The 26,139-nt window shown below is 36.1% G+C and overlaps 1 protein-coding gene across 1 annotated transcript in view; it reads left to right on the top strand.

The window, feature by feature from the left end:
• The window catches only part of LOC137405221 (intermembrane lipid transfer protein VPS13D-like), a 55,907-nt gene that overhangs the window by 25,013 nt on the left and 4,755 nt on the right, over positions 1-26,139 (top strand). Inside the window, exons 21-31 of the mRNA XM_068091450.1 lie at positions 236-364; positions 705-846; positions 1,810-1,973; positions 5,001-5,200; positions 5,478-6,881; positions 11,383-11,567; positions 15,023-15,131; positions 15,217-15,305; positions 18,047-18,155; positions 18,770-18,920; positions 22,476-22,633. Of these exons, the coding sequence (XP_067947551.1) occupies positions 236-364; positions 705-846; positions 1,810-1,973; positions 5,001-5,200; positions 5,478-6,881; positions 11,383-11,567; positions 15,023-15,131; positions 15,217-15,305; positions 18,047-18,155; positions 18,770-18,920; positions 22,476-22,633 (2,840 nt within the window). The remainder of the gene's footprint in view (positions 1-235; positions 365-704; positions 847-1,809; positions 1,974-5,000; positions 5,201-5,477; positions 6,882-11,382; positions 11,568-15,022; positions 15,132-15,216; positions 15,306-18,046; positions 18,156-18,769; positions 18,921-22,475; positions 22,634-26,139) is intronic.

The raw sequence follows: 26,139 nt of genomic DNA on the forward strand, positions 1-26,139 counted from the left end.
TGCTCAGTGAGACTGGGCACCACTGTACACACTGTGAGGTGGCTTATAGTGACACTTGATGATATGTGTCTGCAAGTCCTCAATGAGATTGGGCAACATTGTACACACTGCGAATATACCCACTGGTCGAGTATACCCACTGGTCGAGTATACCCACTGGTCGAGTAGGTTCAGTATAGACAAAGAAAATCCTGTGTGGAGGCTTAGATTGACACTTAATGATATGTGTCTGCAGGTGCTCAATGAGACTGGGCAACACTGTACACACGGCGAGTACACCAAGCTGGTCGAGTAGGTTCAGTATAGACAAAGGAAATCATGTGAGGAGGCTTAGAGTGACACCTGATGATGGACGCCCTGATTGGTGAGTGTTTAGCCTAAACTATTGAGTATACACTCCAGGTGTTTGCTCTGGTGAATTCCTTCTTAACTAAGATGGTCATCTTGATAAACCAATTTGATGCATTTATCTTCTGCTCCATCATCCATTGTCTGCATAATCTTAAAATGACAAATATTTTTTGACTCAGGGGAACATTGCGGAAAGGTCGTTGCTGTGAGCCCACTCGTACTCTAATATCTTCTGCTCTGATATTAGCATAAAAGCTAAAGCTGTAGAAAACACTGTCATATACTGAGAGACTGGGGTTATCTCATTTCAATGCCAAGATAAAACAACTCCTCATACTTGATGATTTGTTTAGGGTATATAACATTGGAGTTGAGGTAAAGCGAGGTTCAGGGAAATATCAGGATACAAATATGGCTATTATGGTGCCTTACAACAAGATAATTAATAAATCGTCTCACAGGATAGCCTTCACCCAAAAGCACTTCACACAAAAGGTAAGAGGAAGCCCCTTTCTCCAAAGTAGAAAATAAAATCTTGGATTTTTCTTGTCAATTTGCCTTGTAGTTGGTGAATAGATGTATCTTGTTTGGAGTTATCCACTTTACCTGTAGTTTAATGTTGTTGGCCACACAAGAATACACTTGTACTGTGCTTGGAGTTGTCTCTCTTACCTGTATTTTAGTGGCTGCTAATCATACAAAACTCTAGTACATATCTAAATATATCTGCCACTTGGAGTCACCAATCTCTACTTCTTTACTTGGTGTTTACCTTTCTATTAAAATACATGCATGTATCTATTAACACTTTCCTTAGGTTTGTTCCGATCATTAATCTGCCAATTGAGATTTTGTTATTTGTTTGTATGCCAATGTATGTGTACTAGCTTACATGTGAATTTTTATATGATTCTAAGCATATACAAATATACTAATATATACCAAGTAATATAGTATGCATTACTAGAACTTTGATAAAAATCATTTTATTACTATTAGTTTTGTGAGTTTGATTTGATGATTTGATGTTTCATTTGTATCATTTGATCTGATGAGTATACCTGTCTTATATGAAATTAATAATAAAGAAGGATTCATATCAAACCTTTAGTACCAGATATTGTATAGCTCTAATGTTTTTATAGAATTTTATTGAACCCTCAGTAGTTTTAAGTAAGACATAATTACCTATATATAATAATAACATAATATAGAATATAAAGAGCACTTAGCTGGTAGCTAATCTTTATAAATTTGTAATTTTTGTGGAATATCTAAAGCTGAGTGACTCAAACCTTTTATATTCCTAAAAGCACTTGACAACTAACCAGATAGTCAAAAATGTAAATTGATGATAATAATAATATATATTATTGTAAATTTTCATAGACTAATAAAAGCTAAAGCTATGGTTGTCTGGTGGATGTAAGTGAGACGCATCTGGTCCAATTCTTGTAGAACGAGATATACCAAGCTTCCCTGCCAGGATCTAGTCAAGCCTACCACTGGCCTAGACATGACTTAGATCCATTGCTCTGCATAAAGATTCTTGACTTGCCTAACATGCTCTGGTCTGGCGCCTTCCGGATTGACCAGCTCAACTCATTTGTCATCAACCACAGGTGGCTTATTATTTCATATGGATGTAGTGGCTGACATCAACCACAGGTGGCTTATTGTTTCATAAGGATGTAGTGGCTGACATCAACCACACGTGGCTTATTGTTACATAAGGATGTAGTGGCTGATATCAACTACAGGTGGCTTATTGTTACATAAGGATGTAGTGGCTGACATCAACCACAGGTGGCTTATTATTTCATATGGATGTAGTGGCTGACAGGTAGAGTTGGGCAATAAGCAACATGAATTCCTTAGCTACTACTTAGCGTAGTACGGTTCGGCAAAGCGTTTCCGTATGGCCGAGATCCGCATGATGCGGTTTTAGCAGGTTTCATGCAAATTGTTTCTGATTGGTGATTAGTTAATAAACTACCCTATTGTATCTGTACTTAAAAGAAAGGAAACAATTATCTGCATGCGTTGAACCAATAAAAATGTGTTTACAACCCATCCTGAGCATGGTTTCACTTTGCAAAAACTTGTTTTTATTGCAATTTCTTCTTAGCATTGACCCAGTCATTCTCGACGCATTACAGCTACGAATCGTTACTAACTTCAGATCAATGGACTTTAGGGGATTTTTATTGAGCAGTAATACTACTTTGAATGATTATTTATATTTTTATCAGTAATAATAATAACGGTAAACTGTAGTAGTATTGATCAATCGTCTGGCTCAGACCTGCTCCCAGTAGTTTTGACAAAGGTCGAAAAGGTGTTTGTTCTCATTTTGCTACGCTTTTGTGGTATTTTTCATGGCATCAGCTGATGCAAAATTTTATGCTGACTAACTTGGTACCATAATATTTTTTATAGAATACGTGGTTCAAAAGTTATGACGGTTTACACATGCCTCTATCAAATATTAGGTTTACCGAATACATAATTATGTCTCAGTAAATAAATTAATTTGGTAGCGAAAGAGTTAAATTTTTTGACATTCTCTGAAATGGTTAAGTCGAAGCTAGATTATTTAGCTTAATTGTTAATATATTGTTAGCTTTGTTGTTAAAAGTTTAATATGTTAACATATCTCTCCAGTTCTAGTCATTAACATTCTCTCTTACCAGTCAGACAAATGATAATATGCAGTTCTGGTAGATTACTAGGCTTCTGTTGACTACAGTAGACACTCCTATGACATATCCATGTATATATTTCTCAAAGTTTGTGTGTAGTTGTATATGTGTGCATGCGTGTCCAGCTATAGCTATTAAAATCTTGAAATAAAGAATCCATAAAGCAGAAGATTTGATCTCAGAACCTCTCATTTGTCAGACCAACACCTTATTAACTAAACCACACGAGCTTGATATATTTGCTAGGCAATATATGTCATTATATGGGAGCAAATAGGCCACCGCTTTCGGTCATGACGCAAAGCCATAGCATAACGTAGGTAGCTCTTATTAGTAAGCTTACTCAATTATCTATTGGCAGATTATCTTACGTCTGTCTCGAAGGTAAGAACTCCATTGAGTTCTTACCTTCGAGACAGACGTAGTGGCTAATGGCGGTGTGAGAGATACTTGGCAGCAACGCGTTCGGTACGCTAGAACAATAAACTTTGAATTTAACTTAAATGAATTTATCTTACTAAACACACACTTAAAGCTAAGTTTTAATCTTTTGCTAAACTTTAATTTTGTTTTTGTCTTAATTTTTTATTATCTGTTTGGCGCTTATCGCCTTACTTTCACTATACGTTTTACCGACTTTATTAAAAAAATTTCAACACTATTCGACAAGAAAAATTGAGCGCTGCTGCTCTCGAAAGCGGCCTTTTGCACACTTTGCCATCGGACACCAAGAACCGGTTTGTATGCTCGCTTTGCAGAGGTTTCTTGTATCTCAAGTTTTGCCAGTCAAGTATGCCGTGAGAGATCGTCAGATATGCTGATAAAGCACAGAGAATAATTAGCTGTGCAATTATTCAGAAATACTTAAAGGCGGTCGATTAGTGCAGGTGTTAAAGAGTCGGTCTACTAATCTTAATGTCCTGTGTTGAAGTCTTGTTGAAAGCGATCTTTTGGCCTAACCTCTAGCCCTGGCGACTAAAAGACTGATGGAAAGATAGACACTGCTCTCATTATGGTAAATATATATTTTTGTTTTACTTTATTTTAGACATAAACCATATTTTTTATTGTTTTTACCTTGCTGTCTATAAAAAAGTGAAAAAAATCAATTGACATCGATGGTGTGCACTCCCCTTAACTTATCGCAAAATTACTGAAATCATGAACTCTAAACCGAGCGTACGGGATAAACGAGAAAAGTTGTTGATAAAAGCCAAGAATGCTACAGTTAATTTAGTCATTAAATTAAAAAGTGAAATCTTTGTTTTTCCTTTTTGAAAGGACAAAGGGGCAAGTTCGAGGAGATCTTAGGCAATTAGGATTAAGCAATAATGTGTTTTACTATTTGTATAACTTGAAATCTCTATAATGCAAATGTTCCTGGAATAGAGTACTTACATTGTAAAAGCTTCTAATGTATTATGCTCCTTCGTAGTCATGTTTGGTAGCCATGCTTGGTAGCCATGTTTGGTAGCCATATTTGGTAGCCATATTTGATAGCCATGTTTGGTAGCCATGTTTGGTAGCCATGTTTGGTAGCCATGTTTGGTAGCCATGTTTGGTAGCCATATTTGGTAGCCATGTTTGGTAACCATGTTTGGTAGTCATGCTTGGTAGCCATGTTTGGTAGCCATGTTTGGTAGCCATGTTTGGTAGCTATGTCTGGTAGCCATGCTTGGTAGTCATGCTTAGTAATCATGTTTGGTAGCCATGCTTGGTAGCCATGTTTGGTAGCCATGCTTGGTAGCCATGCTTGGTAGCCATGCTTAGTAGCCATGCTTGGTAGCCATGTTTGCTAGCCATGTTTGGTAGCCATGCTTCGTAGCTACAATTAAAAACAATATAGGTAGATTAAGCAAGCAAAGGCAGTGATATATGTGTATTGGTAGTAACCAGCATGCATGACCCGTTGTTGTTTGATTTATGTCTAAGATCTTTTGGTCTCAGGTGCTCTGACAGCGGAGAATACAGATTAATGAAGGTAGAAACAGTGCTGCTGGGATCCACTTTCACAACGATAGTAGCGGACGCCTCGGACATACCTCCCCCTTTGCGTATTGAAAACTACACTGATCTCTCCATCAAATACTGGCAGACTGAAGTGGCTCAAGACAAGTTCACAACTATAGTTAAGCCAAAGTCAAGTCGTAAGTTGGTGCTCCTTGAGAAATATACACTATTTGTATGTCAGGCCAGGACACACAGATATTGCTCTGGATTTACTCTTATTGTTGCCTCTCTTTATGCATAGAGTCATCTGCTGTCAAACCTCACTAACCTTCCCTTGCTGAGTTTAATAATAGAATTGTGAATGTCTGTTTGGTTAGTTTATGAGATTGTTGATTTGTCTCCCCTGAGATATCTAAAATAACTAAGATTTGTTGCTGCTAGATAGTTTCAATCAGGATGGATCTTCACTTGCAGTTGCCTACGCGTGGGATGAACCAACTTTGGCCCAAACCCTTACATGTGCTGTACAGTGCGGCATGGGCTCAGCGGAGAAAACCTATGACATGAACACACTCGGCCAGGCCACAAATCTTGTGTATGAAAACCTTTTCTACATTCTTCTTACTGGCTCGACAGAGAATCTGGTGCTGGATGTTGTGGGAGTTAACAATGTCGTCTTCTCTCACCGTGAGCCTGGTCGGCGTTCTCAGCTGTGGAGCCAAAGTGCAGAAGGACAGCTGATACACGAGGGCACGAGTTCAGCGAGTGTGCAGCCTCCTCATGGCTCATCTAAATACTGCCTTGATATCGCTGAGTTGGCAGTGGTTGTAGAGGGTTGCTCATGCCTCGCTCTCAGGAAAGTGGATAGTCGAAGACGAACTACTCAAATCTGGAGCTTTCTCGAGGACGGTCGTCTGGTTTGTCGCAGCAAGCTACAGTGTGTGCAGTCTCTTGCAGCCTTCGGGGGCATGCAACCCGGAGCAAGGGTAGCCTTAGGGCCTTTTGATAATAAACAGTTACCAAGTATAGGGTCAATGATGTCGATGGCTAAGATGCTACCTGGCAGTGGTGTTCTGTCAGTTAATGTGGAAACGGATGGCCCAACGAGGGTACTAAGGCTAGCTGATGCCAATGAGCTAGAGAGCATGAAGGATGTTAGGCTCAATTCAGTCTCCCAACTTAGTACAAACAATGAACCAAGTAGACAAATTCAAGTCACCATCACTGTCCCATCCATAGGTCTATCAGTAGTCAACCATGTAAGAGAGGAGTTGTTCTACCTTACCCTAAGTTATGTTAAGTTGAAGCTTGAACAGAACTCCAAACTTCAGACTGTATTTTTGACTGTCAAAGAGCTGCAGATGGATAATCAGTTGATGAACAACACCTGTCCTCTCATCCTTTACGCTTCGCCTAGCAAGTCTCGCCAGTCAGCAACCCAACGCTGCACGTCAGCGCTAGAAGTCGAGTGGCAGCACGTTCTCGGAGTGAAAAGTTCAATGCATGTATTCAAGCTTTTGTCTGCCCAACTCGCTCCTTTTTCGCTGGACATCGATGAACTGCTACTCTTCAAGCTCGTAGAAATGTTTGGTTCGGGTAACAAGAGCGCCGACGAACTCGATATTGGTAGAATGCAGCTGCCGCAAGAGGAGAACATTGATGTAAATGTAAGGAAATTTTACTTCGCTCTACTCATGGTAACCTGTGGTCAGCTAACTCTCAGCGTTCACACGACCAGTCTTCCTAAACATCTAAAAGAGCTAAAGAAATCCAAAGCCATGTCTCCAATGATGAATTTTGAGAATGCTGTGCTAGATTTTGAGCCGTTTCTCCAAATGCATCCGTTTGAGAGCTTCAACTTCCTCCTTGGAGCAATAGGTAAGTTTTAAGTGCCATTGAATTTTTGTTGTCTTTACATTACTCCATTTAAGGGATCATTCACTCGCTAAAAGTCAACCCGCATTTACTTGTCAACCTGTTATTACTCGCCGCTTTTTAACTGTGTTTACTTTTCAATTTTCAATCTGAGTTCACTTTTTATTTATCAATCTGTGTTCATGTGTCAACCTGTATTTTTTCGTCAACATTTTGTGCGCATTGTCAGTATACTTACGGTTGCCGTACTTTTCGGTAACCGAAAAGTACGGTACTTCCATGGTTAATATTTATAAATATGCCGCTGTGTAGTGGTTAACACTGTGAACTGCTAAGTGTCAGGTGAGTGATTTTATCCTCCCTAAGGAATCTCAGGAAGAGCATCTGGTTTGCAATTGCTCCTGTGCCTCAATATGGCACCGAACCATTCCAGCTATGTTGTAAAAGATGCTCCTTTCTAGAGTAGTAGCAATATGTAATTCTATCAGTAATAATACAATACATACAAAAAAGATGCATTGATAATAATCGTGTTTTATTTTAAAGTTAATAATTAGGTTTATAGTCACACACAGATACAGTATTAGCTATGCTAAATACATTTGCTGATTGTATGATTATTTATTGTCTACTTGTGCATTTTAAGATGCTGCAAAGGTTTCCCTGAAAATGAGAAATTTGAGAAAATACAAGAAACACACCATTTAGTTGAGCCTTTCACTTGGAGTTTGCTTGCTGTGTACCTATTAATATTAGGGATTTATAAAACATTACGTTTGGGGTAACCAATAGAATTTGTTTACTCTTGGTATTGACCAATAGAGTTCATTATTAAGCAACCAATGATAATATGAATTAGTGCTCGACTATTATTTTATGTTAAAATATTCTGTTTCAAACTATGCACCAGGTGGTAGTATTAACAAATGAGAAATGTACAATTGCTGAAAACTATCTACGGTCAAATATTGATCGATTGGTCACTACAAATCCTTCCAACCCAGCAGAGATGAATTTTAAACTATTGCTACAGGTGCCATTGGTAATTCAGTACACGTAGAATATTCGCAGTAGACAATTTACAACTGCTAAATCATTTATAGATATGATGTTGTGAACACACCTTCGTAATCCATCCTGCAATGCATAACCTTTTTGGCAATGGCTGCATTTATTGTGTGCATGGATGTGCGTGTTTGAGCGGGTGTGTTCTCTTATTCTTGTTTCAGAGACAAACTGTTGGTACTATATTGATATACTAGATGAATGACCGGCGGTACATGATAACAATAAAAAAGCTTTTGCAATTTAAATTTAAAAACCTCTGGTCAACATTTTAATTAACTTATGCAACATTTACCATTCTAACTTTTAAATGAATATTTTTGTTCATTTTATTTAACTTTTCAATGAAGGTGTTTGTTTATTTCTCTGTGTGTCTGGCCAACACATAATTTATATACAGTCAAACATGGATAACTCGTCCACGGATAGCTCGAACACATGGTTAATTCGAACATTTCCTTTGGTCCGTTCCCACGTAATGATAAATTGCTATAGATAACTCGAACTCAACACTGTTAATTCGAACTGTTTTTTTGCCCAACAGCTACCGAAACGGTTGTTTTCGCTTTAGAAAATCACTTTATTCAAAGCCATAGAGGTGAACTTCATCTTTTCGTAATTCATAAGCGTCGTTATTACCACCATCGGCAAAATATTTTTGTCAACGACTTTTCTAAAAGTTTGGTGAAATTTGATTTATACTGCGATACGATGAATAGCACGGGCTAGCCGGGTCACGCGCGCAAGAATTTTCGCCACGCACATACAAAACAAAAATCGCATGTTGTTTTGTATGTGCGTGGCGAAAATCCTTGAAAGCGTGACTCGGCTAGCCCGTGATGAATAGTTTTCCGACGTTGATTCCGTATTGAATCAACGTCGGAATGTTGAATGTTTAAAATGTCTTAAAAAATGTTGTAATTAAACGTATACGTTGTCTGAGCTACAAAAAACTATTCATCGTTTGACCTAAACACAGAATACGTGTGTACATTCAATAAGTATCTATTTAAAAAGCGTGAGTGATATAGAATGTACCGTAAAACCTCGTAAAACTTCTAATTGAACTGCCTCGGAGTGTTGCTCTTAACGAATCCCAGGTAAAGTAAGGTAATCTGCATAAACTTCAAGAAAAAATGGCAAAATTGATCGTGGGTGAAACCCCAAAAAAAAAAATGTCTTTTCTTTTGAGCATTTCAACAACGATCAAGTTTTGCCAATGTCAATCTGAAAAACGTCCTGGCAATAACATCACCTCGAACAAAAAACCAATCTCAAGTGATAGAAAAATCTCTATACTTTTTCATGAAAACGTTTTAAACTTTACATTAGAGGCATTTAATTTGAAACAAGCCATTTGTGCTTTTGATTTATATTATAGTTTGTATATGTACATGTATCTACTAATAAATAAGTAGATATATGGACTTGTGACAGTGCTCTGATAACTTGAATGCTCTGATAATTCGAACACTTTTGCTCGGTCCCTTGAAGTTCGAGTTATCCATGTTTGACTGTACTTGAAAGCTCGAGACATAGCTAAAACACATTGTTGACAAACATCTCTTACTTCTTATGCTACAGATTCCTTAAGATTTAAAATAGCTTATAAACAGTGGCAGGTAATGAAGTTGTCTGTGGCTAATTTTTCCCCAATAAATTTGAAGAACTTGAGCGAATATTTTAATTATTACTATAATAAGAGCTGTTTGTCTGTCTGAAGCCAGCTAAGAGTTAGGAAAGAAGTTTGTACTTCACAGGAATCGAACCCGTACATTTGGATGCACAGATGTGAAGCCAAGCGCCCTATCATTAAACCATGCGGCTACCAGAATAATAATCAATATATATATAAAATCAAATGTTTGTCTGTCGTCATACGTCCATTTAATAACGAATGGTTAAAATACGCACTTTTGTACGTATTTTAACCATTTTAATCTCTCATGCCGCACTGCTCAACCGATCATGATGTGTGATGATTATACGCACGATAAATCCAATGTGTGAATAGATGTCTGCATAGTTCAGTGGTAGGGCGCTTGCCTTCACATCCGTGCATCCAAATGCACAGGTTCGATTCCTGTGAGGTGCAAACTATTCCTATGAGGTGCGTATTTCAACCAATCGCTCATCACTGGAAATACCAATGATGACGGACAGACAAATACTTATATATATAGATGGTCTTGTCTGTTAGAGCTAGAGATGGTATCACCATCTGGATCAGTATCAGTCAATCATTTCTCAAATTAGTCTGAAACAAAATTTTTAAAATCGTTATTCCTCACGTGAGAGCATGTTAATAAATATGATAAGCTAAAGAACTTAATCACTTGGATGAATTCTGACCTTTGTGAGGCCTTTTTATTTATATTTGAGCAACAAAGTAGATAAATTTAGTTAACAGTTTGCTAGTTTTAGTCAAGATGTAATTGATATAACATATTTCCCATATACATGTATATTGAAAAATATTACAACCAATATACAACCCATATACCAACATTACAAATTCATTACAAAGTTCAATTCAACAGATGATCTCAGTTCTTTGGTTGCCCAAATAACATTTGTTTCTCTTATATATTGAATATCAAATTTTATACCAGTATTATAATTCTGTAAATTATTAAATGAACTTATAGATCTGTGGATCTATAAGTTCATGAATCTATGTAAATATGGTTAAGAGAGTTGGTGACTGTAGGATGACACTGAGTGTTCCATTTGAGTACTGAACAGTTCAGTTATTACATAAACTATCAGCTAAATAGAATCAGTTCGTATCAAATATTGATTGGTGTCAGCTGACATTCATATCCGTTTTATTGCAGTTCATATTTTAAAAATTTGGTTTTACTCTGATTGCGAATCATTTATTTGAATAACCAGAATAGTTTTTAGTAGAAGACAGAATTGCATCGGCATCTCGATTGGCAAGTTAGAATCGCAAATACTATTGTACTTGACTTTTGACTTAATCATCATAGGAGTCTGTCGATACGACAATGACTGTCCTCTTTTTGGCCTGATCAAACATCTCTAACCATCTTTATTCTTAGTTTTTTCTTGCCAACTTTGCGACTTAACATAGTACTAAATAGTGTATGAGCTTCATCATTCGTTATGCTTGAAGTTTTTTTCTATATGTATGTTCAGGCATCTCCTGGCTATCTCTGCCTCTCATGCTATATCTTGATGACAAAATTTTGGTACCAGTTTGTTTTTAATAATAAATATTTTTGTATTTGACATATTTAATTTAGCATATGTTTAATTAAAATGGAAGTGCAGAAACAGTATCTATTTTAGAACTAATTCTGCTGTTTTTGAGAACCTTCTTTATCTAGCCAGTCTTTAGTCAACTATCGTCGCCATTAAAATTTTTAGATTGTTATAATAGAATTCATATCACATGGAATCTGTTTGTTTTTAGGTACACATTTCAAACAAGAACTCCAAAGACAAGCTGCGAAAATCGTTGGTGCTGTTGATTTGCTGGGCAATCCCCTTGGTCTGGTGAATGATGTTACAACAGGTATATCTGGTCTCGTCACTGATGGCAACGTAGGCATGCTTCTCAAAAATGTTACTCATGGGGCAAGCAACTCCATTGCCAAGGTTAGACAATTCCTCCTTGCTACTACATGTACAGTCAAACATGGATAACCCAAACTTCACGAGACCGAGCGAAAGTGTTTGAGTTATCAGAGCGTTCAAGTTATCAGAGCACTGTCACAAGTGCATTTATTCATCAGTAGATACATGTACATATACAAACTATATATATACAGTAATACTTCAACTTACGAGTGCTCCAACGTACGAGAAACTTGAGATACGAGCCAGCTTTTAAGCAAGTTTTAGCACTAACATACGAGCCATGTTTCATATACGAGCACTTGAGTCAGTTGCCAAGTATGCCGGAGATGTTTTATGAGAACAGCATCACTCTGTATTTGTTAACTGCTCAGGTTGTACTTTTGTACCGTGTTTTTGTGCACGATTTTCAGTGCAGAATTATGTGAATTAAAAGTACTGTACGTAGACCGAAAGTTTGCTAGTAAAATGAAAAATAATGCAAAGAAAAAGCAAATGATAACAATTGATATTAAACGGAAAATTATTGAAAAATATGCGAAATGTGTATGCGTGATTGAGCTAGCTCAGCAATATGACTGAAATACATCCACAATTATCAAACAGAAGGATTATATTCAGGGCATTTAGTTCGCAAAAGGACTAACCATACTTTCTAAACAGCGCAGCGATCTTCACGACCACTGATGGAGAGACTGCTCAGGCATTGGATAAAAGATAAACTATTGGCCCGTAACAGCGTAACTGAAACGATGCTGTGTGAAAAGGCCGGTGCTATCGATCAAAACTATAAAAATAGACATTCGGACAAGTTGGCTAGTAGTCGTGCATTAACCCTTTGGGACGACACCTGTGTTCATCCTAATCGCAACATGTTGAAAGGGCGACAAAGGCAAACGTCCTTAGATAGGTTTATCTTAAAACGGCCGGCTAGTTGTGAAAGCGAAACAAAGAAAAAATTTAACTAACCAGCGAGAAACTTCAAACTATGAACGCCGAAAAAATTTTAATTACGTTAAGTTAAAAATGAATGTTTGCTTTTAGGTTTGCTTCGAAATTTGTCTTTTAAGACTTTGATAAAATAAAAATTTATCAAAGTCAACCGTTGTAATGAAGGATAACTTATATCTCCCTCTCTGGTAAATGCTAGCGTTAGCTGCTATTGTATGTATTTAATTTTACATTTTAATTAATCACATTTCCTTGCATTATTTTTTATTTGTTGCTTTTTGAAAGCATGTGGTAAGTTAGGACAATAACCAACATGTTCTTTCTGTTACAATATCTTGTTTTGAGTGTTTTATTTGCATTTTTTAAAGTATGGAAACCAATCAATATATATTTAATTGTTCAGTCTCGGAACGCATTAAGCTCGTAAGTCGAAGTATGACTGTAAATCAAAAGCATAGATTGCTTGTTGCAAGTTAAATGGCATATATGTCTCATGTAAAGTTTAAAAAGATTTTATCAGAAAGTATAGATATTTTTCTATCTTTTGAGATTTGTTTGTTGATTTAGGTGATGTGACTGCCAGGAGGTTTTCAGATTAAAATTGTAGCGAACGCCTGGCCACGAATCTATTTCTGACATTTTATCCTTATATATCCACATATAATCACTCTTATAATGTGTATTTTGCATGTTGTGTCTATCTTTATTATATTTTTATCGCTGATACTTTGTAACATTTATAGTTTTGCCGTAACTAAGCCAACATGTTAGCGACCCTATGAACCATTTTTTATACGGCTTCTTACCCGGTTCCATTATACGGTAGAGGGGAAAATATATGTACACTATACACGTATAGGGAGCGCTCTCGCTAGAAGAGCAAAGTAGTCGTAACTCCATGGCTAATGGAAATTCCTTTGGAATAAAACGAACAAAAACCCTGTTTTGTTCCTTCGGCAAAAAACTGTTCGAGTCAATAATGTTAAGTTCGAGTTATCTAAATCAGTTTATTATTGTGTGGGAATGAACCAAACAAATCCGTTCAAGTTAACAATGTGTTCAAGCTATCGTTGGGCGAGTTATTCGTGTTTGAGTGTAGTTATCACATTTTTTTTCGGTGTACACAATATTAGAATAATTATATAGTTGAATGTCTGCATATGAAGTTAATTAGTTTTGAGATGTTGAAAAAACTCTTGGCTTGAAACAAGTCTTGTTATAAGAATACACTGTAATGTTTAATTCGTTTCACAGCCCCAAAACCTATAACTCCTTAATAGTGTAAATTCGGCAGGTAATTACAGACAGCATGAAAACAAAAGAATAAATTCAAAAATTGGATTACATGTAAAAAACTGAATTAATGGTAAGGTTATAACCAGTGGAAAGTGTAATTGTAATCAAACTTTGGCTCTATAAGTGTAATCTACCTTAGACTATGTAAGTGTAATCTACCTCAGACTATGTTAGTGTAACCTACCTCAGACTATGTAAGTGTTATCTACCTCAGACTATGTAAGTGTTATCTACCTTAGACTATGTAAGTGTAATCTACCTCAGACTATGTTAGTGTAACCTACCTCAGACTATGTAAGTGTTATCTACCTCAGACTATGTAAGTGTTATCTACCTTAGACTATGTAAGTTTTATCTACCTTAGACTATGTAAGTGTTATCTACCTCAGACTATGTAAGTGTTATCTACCTTAGACTATGTAAGTTTTATCTACCTTAGACTATGTAAGTGTAATCTACCTCAGACCATGTAAGTGTTATCTACCTTAGACTATGTAAGTGTTATCTACCTTAGACTATGTACGTGTAATTTACCTTAGACTATGTAAGTGTTATCTACCTTAGACTATGTAAGTGTTATCTACCTTAGACTATGTAAGTGTAATCTACCTCAGACTATGTAAGTGTTATCTACCTTAGACTATGTAAGTGTTATCTACCTTAGACTATGTACGTGTAATCTACCTTAGACTATGTAAGTGTTATCTACCTCAGACTATGTAAGTGTTATTTACCTTAGACTATGTAAGTGTACTCTAACTTGGCTTATAATTTTTATTATTTGTGTGTTTTCTATTATTATATATTTTTCATTTTTATCACCCTCATCTCTTTTATGATAAAACTGTAATATATAGAGCAAATCTGAACTTCAAAGACTGGAAGTTATCTCTAGTGTAAATACAAATAATTGTTTCAATTTTATGTTGTATGTTGGAAAATTTGTAAGTTGAAAAAATCATAAGGTATAACTCTGTTTCAATGCTGTCAGCATTCTTTGATGACATTTACAGTGACCACACACCCAGACTGTTCTATAATCAGTTGAACCAATCATCTATTCTAAATGTCTCAATGTGCTCCATCTCTAACATCAGTTTTCTTTTTTTAGATTTAGGATTCAATGTAGAGTTTCCTAGTGTTGCCTTATTTCCTACAAGTTCGTACAGCTGCTAATACAATGTGAGCTGATATACATTTAACATTAGTCATGTGCTTTTTTACACTAGGTGACAGGTACGCTCTCTAAGGGTCTCGGCTGGATGACCATGGATGATCAGCATGAGGACTCCAGAGAGCTGATAAGAAGACAGTATACAGGGTCTAATGTTCTTTTAGGTTGGTCTTTTGCTTCGTTTAGCTTAATTGTTTCTCTTCTTTACGAGTACTATTTTGATGTCAAAGCATTCATGTACTTGCTCAGGTGTTAGGAGCCTGGGCCATGGAATGCTCGGAGGTCTGACCAGCATAGTTCAACAAACGGCTGAGGGAACGTCACAGAAGGGTTTTGAGGTGAGACCTCTTTTTCCAGTAACTTTTCCATCCCAAATGTCGTTATTTTGGTCAATGTACATTCTCTACTAGCTTTAGTGAAAATGTTTTTATGGCAATTAAGTTAACACTTATAGAAGATCATTCATTTCAATAGCTTTGATCACATTGAGACAACCGTCGTTTATAAGCTTTAAAGTTTTGTTAGCAACTCCTATCTTCGCTGTATTTCAATATTACAATTAACTTGGTATTATTAGTAGATCTAAATATGTAATTGTATACTGATAGTGTGGACACTGTATCTTACTTTTAGCTATGAACGTTTTATATCACATCGACTAATTACTAGTGAATAGTAAAGTATTAATCTCTGTTAATCATTGCTTCTCTATGTTACGCTGCTCTGTCTCCGGTACACTATGTTATGTTACTATGCTCATGTTTCACTACATTATGTTGCAATAATATGTTATACTACAATATGTTGTGTTGTGTTACCATCTATGCATTACATGTGTTACCATGTATACATTACATATGTTATCATGTATACATTACATATGCTACCATGTATATATATTACATATGCTACCATGTATACATTACATATGTTACCATGTATACATTACATATGCTACCATGTATACATTACACATGTTATCATGTATACATTACATATGCTACCATGTATATATATTACATATGCTACCCTGTATACATTACATATGTTACCATGTATACATTACATATGCTACCATGTATACATTACATATGTTACCGTGTATACATTACATATGTTACCATGTATACATTACATATGTTACCATGTATACATTGCATATGTTACCATGTATACATTACATATGTTACCATGTATACATTACATATGTTACCGTGTATACATTATTTTACCATGTTTATGATATGCTATGTTTTGTTACTAGGCTTATGTTACATTGTGTTACTATATGTATGTTATGTTCTGCTATGTTAGGTCACCATGTTTATGCTATACTTTAACTCTCATGTATTTAGTAACTGCACCTCGACTAATCTAATTTTTAAAAAGCTTGTTCTTTTTTCTCTGCTGCATCAATTTTTATAGCGCTTGGAAATATCATACCATCATTAAACATGCATCTTAATGTTCAGAGAGCTGTTATAGTTAAGTCTACCTCTAACATACTTGAGCTGTTATAGTTAAGTCTACATCTAACATACTTGAGCTGTTATAGTTAAGTCTACCTCTAACATACTTGAGCTGTTATAGTTATGCCCACCTCTAACATACTTGAGCTGTTATAGTTAAGCCCACCTCTAACATACTTGAGCTGTTATACCCTAGGACACTTATGTATTCGCGGCATCTAACTTTCGCGTTTTCGCGGTGTAATCCTCTCGCGAAAATTTAATGAGCGAAACTAAACTATCATAACGAACGAGCGAAAACGCGAAGTTAAATAGCTTTGTTTGTTGATATCCACAATAAAATCGTAATATTAGAAATGCAGGCAACTTTCGTCTGTGGTTAGGATAAATGGGAGATTTCTGGTAAACTCATTATAGCTAATACACCGACTGAGCAGCATGACAAAGCAATATCAGTTTAGTCACCGAATTTGTAACTGATGATGATGAAAGTCTGGTAGGTGAAGTCGTAAAATTGAAGAATAATTATTGCAGCGATGAATTTTATTACTATCCAAAAACAATATCAACCCTCATCAGGTCCAACCACATTATCTCTTTCACTGCCAATCATGTACAAATTCGTTACCGGCCTATTGCCAGCCATTTTACCGAAATTGCCGATATTGCTTCATGATATGTATACAGTATTTTTCAAGTTCTACTTTAATTATCTGTATAATCACGAAAATCTAAATTGTCTGTTATGTCATCAACAACTAATTACCTGTTTTATGACTCGCGCGGGGTAGTTAATGAACTCACAGAAAAATGTTCGTTTTTAGATTAGAAATTCTCAAACAAAAGTTTAAAACTGCTTCGTTGTTTTAGGCTGATTTTATAGAGAAATCTTCGGACAACACAGTCAATTTCATAAAACACTTTAAGACCGTGGGTTATGTGGTCAACAAATAATAAAATCAGGTTACCAGACAATTGCTGAGAAAGTCAGAAACTGCGTTTATGTCAGTGGCCCCTAGAAAACGCATAAATGCGTTTATGACGGCGTAAGGGTTATACAGTTTTGGTTGTGAAGTTGATTGTTACCTATCGATTTTCTTCTTCTTGGGATTCGAGTGTGAAAGTCACGGCGGGAGGGACCTAAACGTCATTAATAGTCTAAGAAACAAATGGCAGCAAGCGATCAAATTGAATTGTCGATCTCACCCACACATTTCAACCTGTGGTTTACAAATACGAACTATTCCCAAATTGAATTTTTTTCTTATTAGTGAACTGGACCTGAGGAATGTAATGTTTTTTCCACTGCATTTATTTTCACACCACTATATTTTCGCACTCATCAGAGCCGCGAAAATAAGTTGCAGCGAAATTTTACTCTGTGTGCTACTCACGAAACTAAATACTAGCGAAATATAAGTGTCCTAGGGTAGTTAAGTCTACCTCTAACATATTTTAGCTGTTAGAATTCAACTGTTATACATCTAGAGTCATCTGCATGCTGCACTAAGTCAGGGGAAGTTACACGAATCAAATAATTTTTCAGATTTTTTTCAGTTTTCATGTCATTTCCAGTACATTTCCTTGAAATTATTTACCCTATATTGTAGGGTTTTGTGACGGGCCTTAGCAAAGGCGTGGTAGGTACTTTCACTAAGCCTTTAGTTGGTGTCCTCGATTTTGCTTCTGGTGCTGCCACAGCTCTTCGGGACACGTCAGGTGAGTTATATCTATCTTTAGTGATGGAAGGGAAGTTATGAATTTGTAAGGAATACTCTAGTATAAGGAGTACTCTGGTATAAGGAGTACTCCAGTGTAAGGAATACTCTAGTGTAAGGAATACTCTAGTATAAGGAATACTCTAGTATAAGGAATAATATAGTGTAAGGAGTACTCTAGTATAAGGAATAATATAGTGTAAGGAGTACTCTAGTATAAGGAATACTCTAGTGTAAGGAGTATTCTAGTGTAAGGAGTACTCTAGTGTAAGGAATACTCTAGTATAAGGAGTACTCTAGTATAAGGAATACTCTAGTGTAAGGAATACTCTAGTATAAGGAGCATTCTAGTGTAAGGAGTACTCTAGTGTAAGGAATACTCTAGTATAAGGAGTACTCTAGTATAAGGAATACTCTAGTATAAGGAATACTCTAGTGTAAGGAATACTCTAGTGTAAGGAATACTCTAGTGTAAGGAGTACTCCAGTATAAGGAGTACTCTAGTATAATGAATACTCTAATATAATGAATACTCTAGTATAATGAGTGCGTACCCCTTACTGCCTTTATAATCGATGTCCAGGGCTCATCTAGAGGTTTTATTTTAATTGATAGGAGGAGGGGCAGGCCCACCACCTACCAAAAAGAAAAGAGAACCAAGATGCTGCTATGGCAAGGATGGTCTTTTACCGGTTTACAGCTCATCATCTGCACAAGGTCAGGGTGTTGTCACCTTTCTAAATGGAGAAAAACAAGCTTTTGAAAGGTGAGCCTGGCTCATATTGGTTCTTTTGAAAGGTGAGCCTGGCTCTTATTAGTTCTAATGTATCTTGTGACTTGAACATTTTGTCTATATTGTGAATAGTACTGTTGGTGCTTGTTTTATATATGCGATCTAAGTTCGGATCAGTACTGTTGGTGCTTGTTTTATATATGCCATCTAAGGTAGGGACAGTACTGTTGGTGCTTGTCTTATATATGCCATCTAAGTTAGGGACAGTACTGTTGGTGCTTGTCTTATATATGCCATCTAAGTTAGGGACAGTACTGTTGGTGCTTGTCTTATATATGCGATCTACATGTAAGTTAGGATTAGTACTGTTGGTGCTTGTTTTATATATGCAATCTAAGTTAGGATTAGTGCGACCAAAGGTTTTATATATATTAAAAACGTCTTAGGTGTATCATGAATATGTCATTTTGTGTACTGCATGTAGCTCTACGACTGCTATAGACAGTGGGCTAGTAAGTGATCTGATTGGTATGAGGGGTTGTTGCACGTCTCGACAATGCATCAGTTATATCTATTTGTTGCGTGTGAGTTAAAACTAATGTACTAAAAGTTAACTATACCTTTTGCGGAAAGAAACATAAAAGAGCAATACAAGTGTTAAGTAAGTTTTAACAGATAGCCTTATTTACCTGTTCCAGTATTATCAAACTCACCTCCTAGGCAAAAATCGCTTTCCTACTGCTGACATTGTGTGTCAAATGATTGGTGTAATCCCTCCAGCAGATAAAAAGCTACATCTGTCAAAACAAGAAAAATGCACATGGGCTCTCTTAATCTCCAAACCTTTGCTACAAGATATCCTCTCTTTGAAAATTTGATGGGCTTCGCCTTTATTATCCCCTTAGTTTTTATATTTGAACTTTCTGAAATACATTTACGCTTTCATTTTTTTTGCAAGTGTCTTTTTCTGTCTTCTTTCTATATTACTAAAGCTCCTAATAGTGTTAGAGGTTTGTACTGAATAGGTGTTGTCTACCTCTGGTGTATACATACAACCTCGATAAAGTTTTAAGACTGTCTGACATAGAGATACGTACATCTTAGCTAACCCGGTAGTGATTTATTCTCACCTAATGAGAAATTCGGTAGTTGTTCCGGCAACTAGATGTTATGACCGCTAAAAGTGATGATAAAAAGCTCTGTCCTACTGTTTGTAAATATTTATTTTCAACATTGATACTGATGCCTTTTCCTCTTTACAAAAATTGCATTTTTAATAATCTTTCCTCATTGGAGTTCATATCATGTTTTAATTTATGGAAATTGTCTTCTCTTGAACTCTCAAACTTTTCAACTTTGAAATAATAAGCAAATAATGGTTAGATAAAGTCTGTTCTACTACAATGATTATAATAAAAAATGGTTTGCTACTTATACAATTAATGTGAACCGAGGAAAAAATAAAAGTCATGAATATGTTGAATTAATAATAACAATGAGTACATAAAAGTATGTGTATAAACAAGGTTACCACTGCAGCAGAATTTATCCATAAGAATTTTGAATCTGACTGTACTGGTATAAACGTAAAAATGAGATATCAGAAGCATCTAAAGATACCACTCAAGCAGTGTAGCGCATATGGGTACCTTGTAGAGGCAACATTGTGACAAGTTCTATTGAAAATAACGCAACATACAACTGTCCATGTGAAAAGCTTTTAATTTTTACAGTTTTTATCGATTGATCTTTGGAATAGTTGCTCGTAGAATCAGAAATTGAAGGAATGTAAATTGAAACGGGATTTTTGAAAATGACAGAGTAACAAAAATAGGTAATGAATATAAGGCTTTTAAAAACTTTCGAATGAAAAACAAACGCAAAAGGTAATATTGATAATAATAACAAAAGTACATACAATGTACCCTCAGGATACGATTACCCTGATATATGATTTTTTCACCTTACAAAGTGGAACATAATGATTTTTTTCACATCACCATACGAATCTTATTTCACTATACGAATTCAACAAAATTTTCACCCGAGTTCAAAATTGACCATTCAAATTATTACTTGCGTCAAAATAACAAAGATACCGAAATGCTATTCGCCGGAATTATTTTTACAACGCCTGAAAGAGACAATGACCAATTTCTCTCAGTTCAGCAATTCTCGTGTGTCTAACGATAATATTTTTCCTTCAAAACCAGTAACAAAGTTAGAGTTGCGATCCCTTCAAACAGAAGGTCAGTGATCAGACAACTTTTCTTAACCTACTAACAAAAATCCACTCCGTTATGAAAACAACATCGTTTGGGCTTTCTTGCCGAATTAGGTTCAAAAAGGTTTTAAACGGGTCCACTTAAAATTATAGTGAAAGCGAAGATGGAAACTGATAAGTGATACAATTTTAGTGATAAAAAGTTGAAATTCAGTAAAATGGTTAAAAATGCATCCAAAAACATTGCTTTAAGTGTGTGTGCGTGCATGTGTTTAGTAAGCTAAACTTATTTAAGATGAATTCAAAGTTTATGTTATACATACATCTGTCTTGAAGGTAAGAACTCCCTACGATACGTACTGTATATGGTACATTATAATGTTACATTTTATTGCAGGTCATAACCACTAAATACGTTAAAGTTACTGTAGGTAACTATAGCTACTAAGGCTAACCTACTATTTCGTTACTAATTTTTAATATGTAGAGCACTTATATAAAATTTTGACAATTTTTCCCAGGGGGTATTGGTATTATATATTTACTATGGTTTCTTTACCCCTACATACGGTTTTTGTACCATACGATGCCAACCCTGGAATGGTTCAAAATCATATCCTGAGGGTGCACTGTACATACATATAAATTGTTTTTAATTATTGTAGATTTCTGAAAATTGTTTCATTAGAAATCTACAAGATTGCGTGAGCCAACTTAAATTACCACATGGTCATACCTTGGGCTGCTATAATATTGTATCTTTGGCTGGCTATTTCACCCTCCTACAGCCATTTCTCTACATATCCTATTTACCACTGAAGTTTACTCTTTACTACTGAAAAATGCAACTTCTCTCAGACTACCTACTCTTTGTCCTCTTTTGCCCCAGGCATTGGATGCTTTCTCAAAATATCTTTTTTGTCTAAGTATCTTTCCTTTATCAGAGTGTCTCTTCTTTATTAGATGATTTCTCCTCTACCAGAGTATCTCTCCTCTACCAGAGTATCTCTCTTCTATCAGAGTATCTTTCATCTACCAGAGTATCTTTCATCTACCAGAGTATCTCTCATCTACCAGAGTATCTCTCATTTACAAGAGTATCTCTCATCTACCAGAGTATCTCTCCTTCATCAGAGTATCTCTCATCTACCAGAGTATCTCTCCTTCATCAGAGTATATCTCCTTCATCAGAGTATCTCTCCTTCATCAGAGTATCTCTCCTCTACCGTAGTATCTCTCATCTACCAGAGTATCTTTTTCTTCTACCAGAGCATCTCTCCTCTGTCAGAGTATCTCTCCTCTATCAGAATATCCCTCCTCTACCAGAGAATTTCTCCTTACAAATCAGTCTCTTTTTGTACTAGGTACGTCGGACACATCAGGCTTTCAAGCCAGAAAGAAGCGTACAGCCTTCTCACATCAGATCAAGGAATTTATGTTCTCAAAATGATGCACGTTCAAGATGAAGTACAACTGCATGCAAAACTAACAGATGTCCTTTCTTGCACATATGTAAGAAGAGGTATGGCCTATACCGAAGCTCTCTGAGGTCATAATTTGTCATTAGAAGGAGGTAGCAGCAATATTGTAGGGTTTTGACTTCTCACGATAGTTGTACAGTCAAACCTCAACTTCCAATCGCTTCATGTTGCAAATTTTTTCCCCAAAAGTTGAAAAAAATCTCTCTTAATATATGAATAAACTTCTTAAATATGATGTCTGAAGTTTCTGGAAACACCTCAGTTTGGTAATTGAGTGAATGTATGCAGTTCTCCATCACGTAGTTTGGCTATCTACTGCTGGAATAACAGAAAATTGTGTTTCAAATCTTCCTTTTTAGATTTAAAACCATAGCTTCTTGGAATACTTTGTTGAGTGGTAGTAGGGATTAAAAAGGAAGAAGGCAGACTTTTAAATGAAAGCGATATATAATAAAAAAAACTAAAATATTGTCATCTAATTAATTCTTTAAAATATCTCTCAAGACTATCTGTACATATCGTAAGAGAGGAAGTAAAAGTAATACAAAGGAAAAAAGCCTGAAACATGTCCAAGGGAACAGTATAGGGGTATTGTTACAGAGAAAATGTAAAGTATGTCAAATATGAAAAGTAAACAAGTCGGCTTAATTTACAGCTCGCATACTCTAGGTTATACCATCTCAGCTCACATAGTCTAGGTTATACCATCTCAGCTCACATAGTCTAGGTTATACCATCTCAGCTCACATAGTCTAGGTTATACCATCTCAGCTCACATAGTCTAGGTTATACCATCTCAGATCACATAGTCTATGTTTTACCATCTCAGCTCACATACTCTAGGTTAGACCATCTCAGCTCACATAGTCTAGGTTATACCATCTCAGATCACATAGTCTAGGTTATACCATCTCAGATCACATAGTCTATGTTTTACCATCTCAGCTCACATACTCTAGGTTATACCATCTCAGATCACATAGTCTAGGTTATACCATCTCAGCTCACATAGTCTAGGTTATACCATCTCAGCTCACATAGTCTAGGTTATACCATCTCAGCTCACATAGTCTAGGTTATACCATCTCAGCTCACATAGTCTATGTTATACCATCTCAGATCACATAGTCTAGGTTAGACCATCTCAGCTCACATAGTCTAGGTTATACCATCTCAGCTCACATAGTCTAGGTTATACCATCTCAGCTCACATACTCTAGGTTATACCATCTCAGCTCACATAGTCTATGTTTTACCATCTCAGCTCACATACTCTAGGTTAGACCATCTCAGCTCACATAGTCTAGGTTATACCATCTCAGATCACATAGTCTAGGTTATACCATCTCAGATCATATAGTCTAGGTTATACCATCTCAGCTCACATAGTCTAGGTTATACCATCTCAGCTCACATAGTCTAGGTTATACCATCTCAGCTCACATAGTCTAGGTTAGACCATCTCAGCTCACATAGTCTAGGTTAGACCATCTCAGATCATATAGTCTAGGTTATACCATCTCAGCTCACATAGTCTAGGTTAGACCATCTCAGCTCACATAGTCTAGGTTATACCATCTCAGATCGCATAGTCTAGGTTATACCATCTCAGATCACATAGTCTAGGTTATACCATCTCAGCTCACATAGTCTAGGTTATACCATCTCAGCTCACATAGTCTAGGTTATACCATCTCAGCTCACATAGTCTAGGTTAGACCATCTCAGCTCACATAGTCTAGGTTATACCATATCAGGTCACATAGTCTATGTTATACCATATCAGATGTATAGTCTAGGTTATACCATCTCAGCTCACATAGTCTAGGTTATACCATCTCAGCTCACATAGTTTAGGTTATACCATCTCAGCTCACATAGTTTAGGTTATACCATCTCAGCTCACATAGTCTAGGTTATACCATCTCAGCTCACATAGTCTAGGTTATACCATCTCAGGTCACATAGTCTAGGTTATACCATCTCAGCTCACATAGTCTAGGTTATACCATCTCAGCTCACATAGTTTAGGTTATACCATCTCAGCTCACATAATCTAGGTTATACCATCTCAGCTCACATAGTCTAGGTTATACCATCTCAGCTCACATAGTCTAGGTTATACCATCTCAGCTCACATAGTCTAGGTTAGACCATCTCAGCTCGCATAGTCTAGGTTATACCATATCAGGTCACATAGTCTATGTTATACCATATCAGATGTATAGTCTAGGTTATACCATCTCAGCTCACATAGTCTAGGTTATACCATCTCAGCTCACATAGTTTAGGTTATACCATCTCAGGTCACATAGTCTAGGTTATACCATCTCAGGTCACATAGTCTAGGTTATACCATCTCAGATCACATAGTCTAGGTCACAGGTGTCAAACACATGGCCCGCGGGCCACATGTGGCCCGCCACCTCATTTTATGTGGCCCGCGAGGGCTTCATTACTCATTCGCCCGAGACTCATTCTCCCGTATTTATAACGTTGCTAGGCACACCAATGCGAGTTATCTTGCCTCTGAAATTTGTCTATTCCTTGTGTTGTTATTTTTACATTACATAAGAATAATTTCGATTAGCCAGAAAAAAAATTTCTGGCCAATCAAACAAACGTACATATATACCTCAATGATCTCTCTGGCAAAAGTTATAACTAAATTACTACGCCCATTGCGACATCTACTGAACCGAAATTCATCGCTGTCACTTTAAAATTTATCGTTCGCGATCAATTTTTTTCAACTCCAGAAGTAAATATGCAGATTCAGAAGGGGTAAGACAGTGAAAGACTGCATAAATCAAATTGAAACATTATTTTTAATGTTTCAAAGTTTTTACTAACTTTTAATTTTGTCAATTTGCATCGTTACACTCGAATAAAAATGCACTTTTTAGGCTGTCAACCGTAGTCAGACAAAAGTTATCATTCAATCTCGATAGGATCATATTCATTCTTAGAGCGGCCCCTGAAGTCTGAAAAGTCAAGAACAGAGTTACTGAACATAATTTCATTGTTTGAAACATGTTAATGACAGTTTATCTGAGTTATATTGGGATGTAGATTTGCTATGAAGATAATACTCGCGAGGAAAAATTCGAAATTATAGTTTCGTGATTTTCATGTTCATGACTAACTGTACATGTATAAATGATATTCATAACTTTGTATTGTATGTAATAAATTACTAATTTTAGTCAAACACTGTATATTTTGTAATTTCTTTGGTGCAAGTCTAACTTTGTTTCAGCAAATAGCAAATAATTTTTTGATTTTTTGCTGCTTACATATTGATTTTGTGTTGCTGCTGTTGCAATTATTTAGTGTTTGCAGATTTAATGTGTGTATGCCAACAAATTCATGTTCTTAGCAGCTCACAATTTTTGATTTTACTGAAAGTATGCCCATGTTGATGGGTATTGTGTAACTTTTCTGATTTTTTTTCGGAAACAAGTGTTCCGCATGTTTTGCTGTGCAACTGTTCTGTTTGCAGCTTTAAGTAATAAAGTCAGAGTTATTTAATATCAAAGACTAGTTT

Source organism: Watersipora subatra, chromosome 9, assembly GCF_963576615.1.
Source record: "Watersipora subatra chromosome 9, tzWatSuba1.1, whole genome shotgun sequence".
In the NCBI taxonomy this organism is placed as follows: domain Eukaryota; kingdom Metazoa; phylum Bryozoa; class Gymnolaemata; order Cheilostomatida; family Watersiporidae; genus Watersipora; species Watersipora subatra.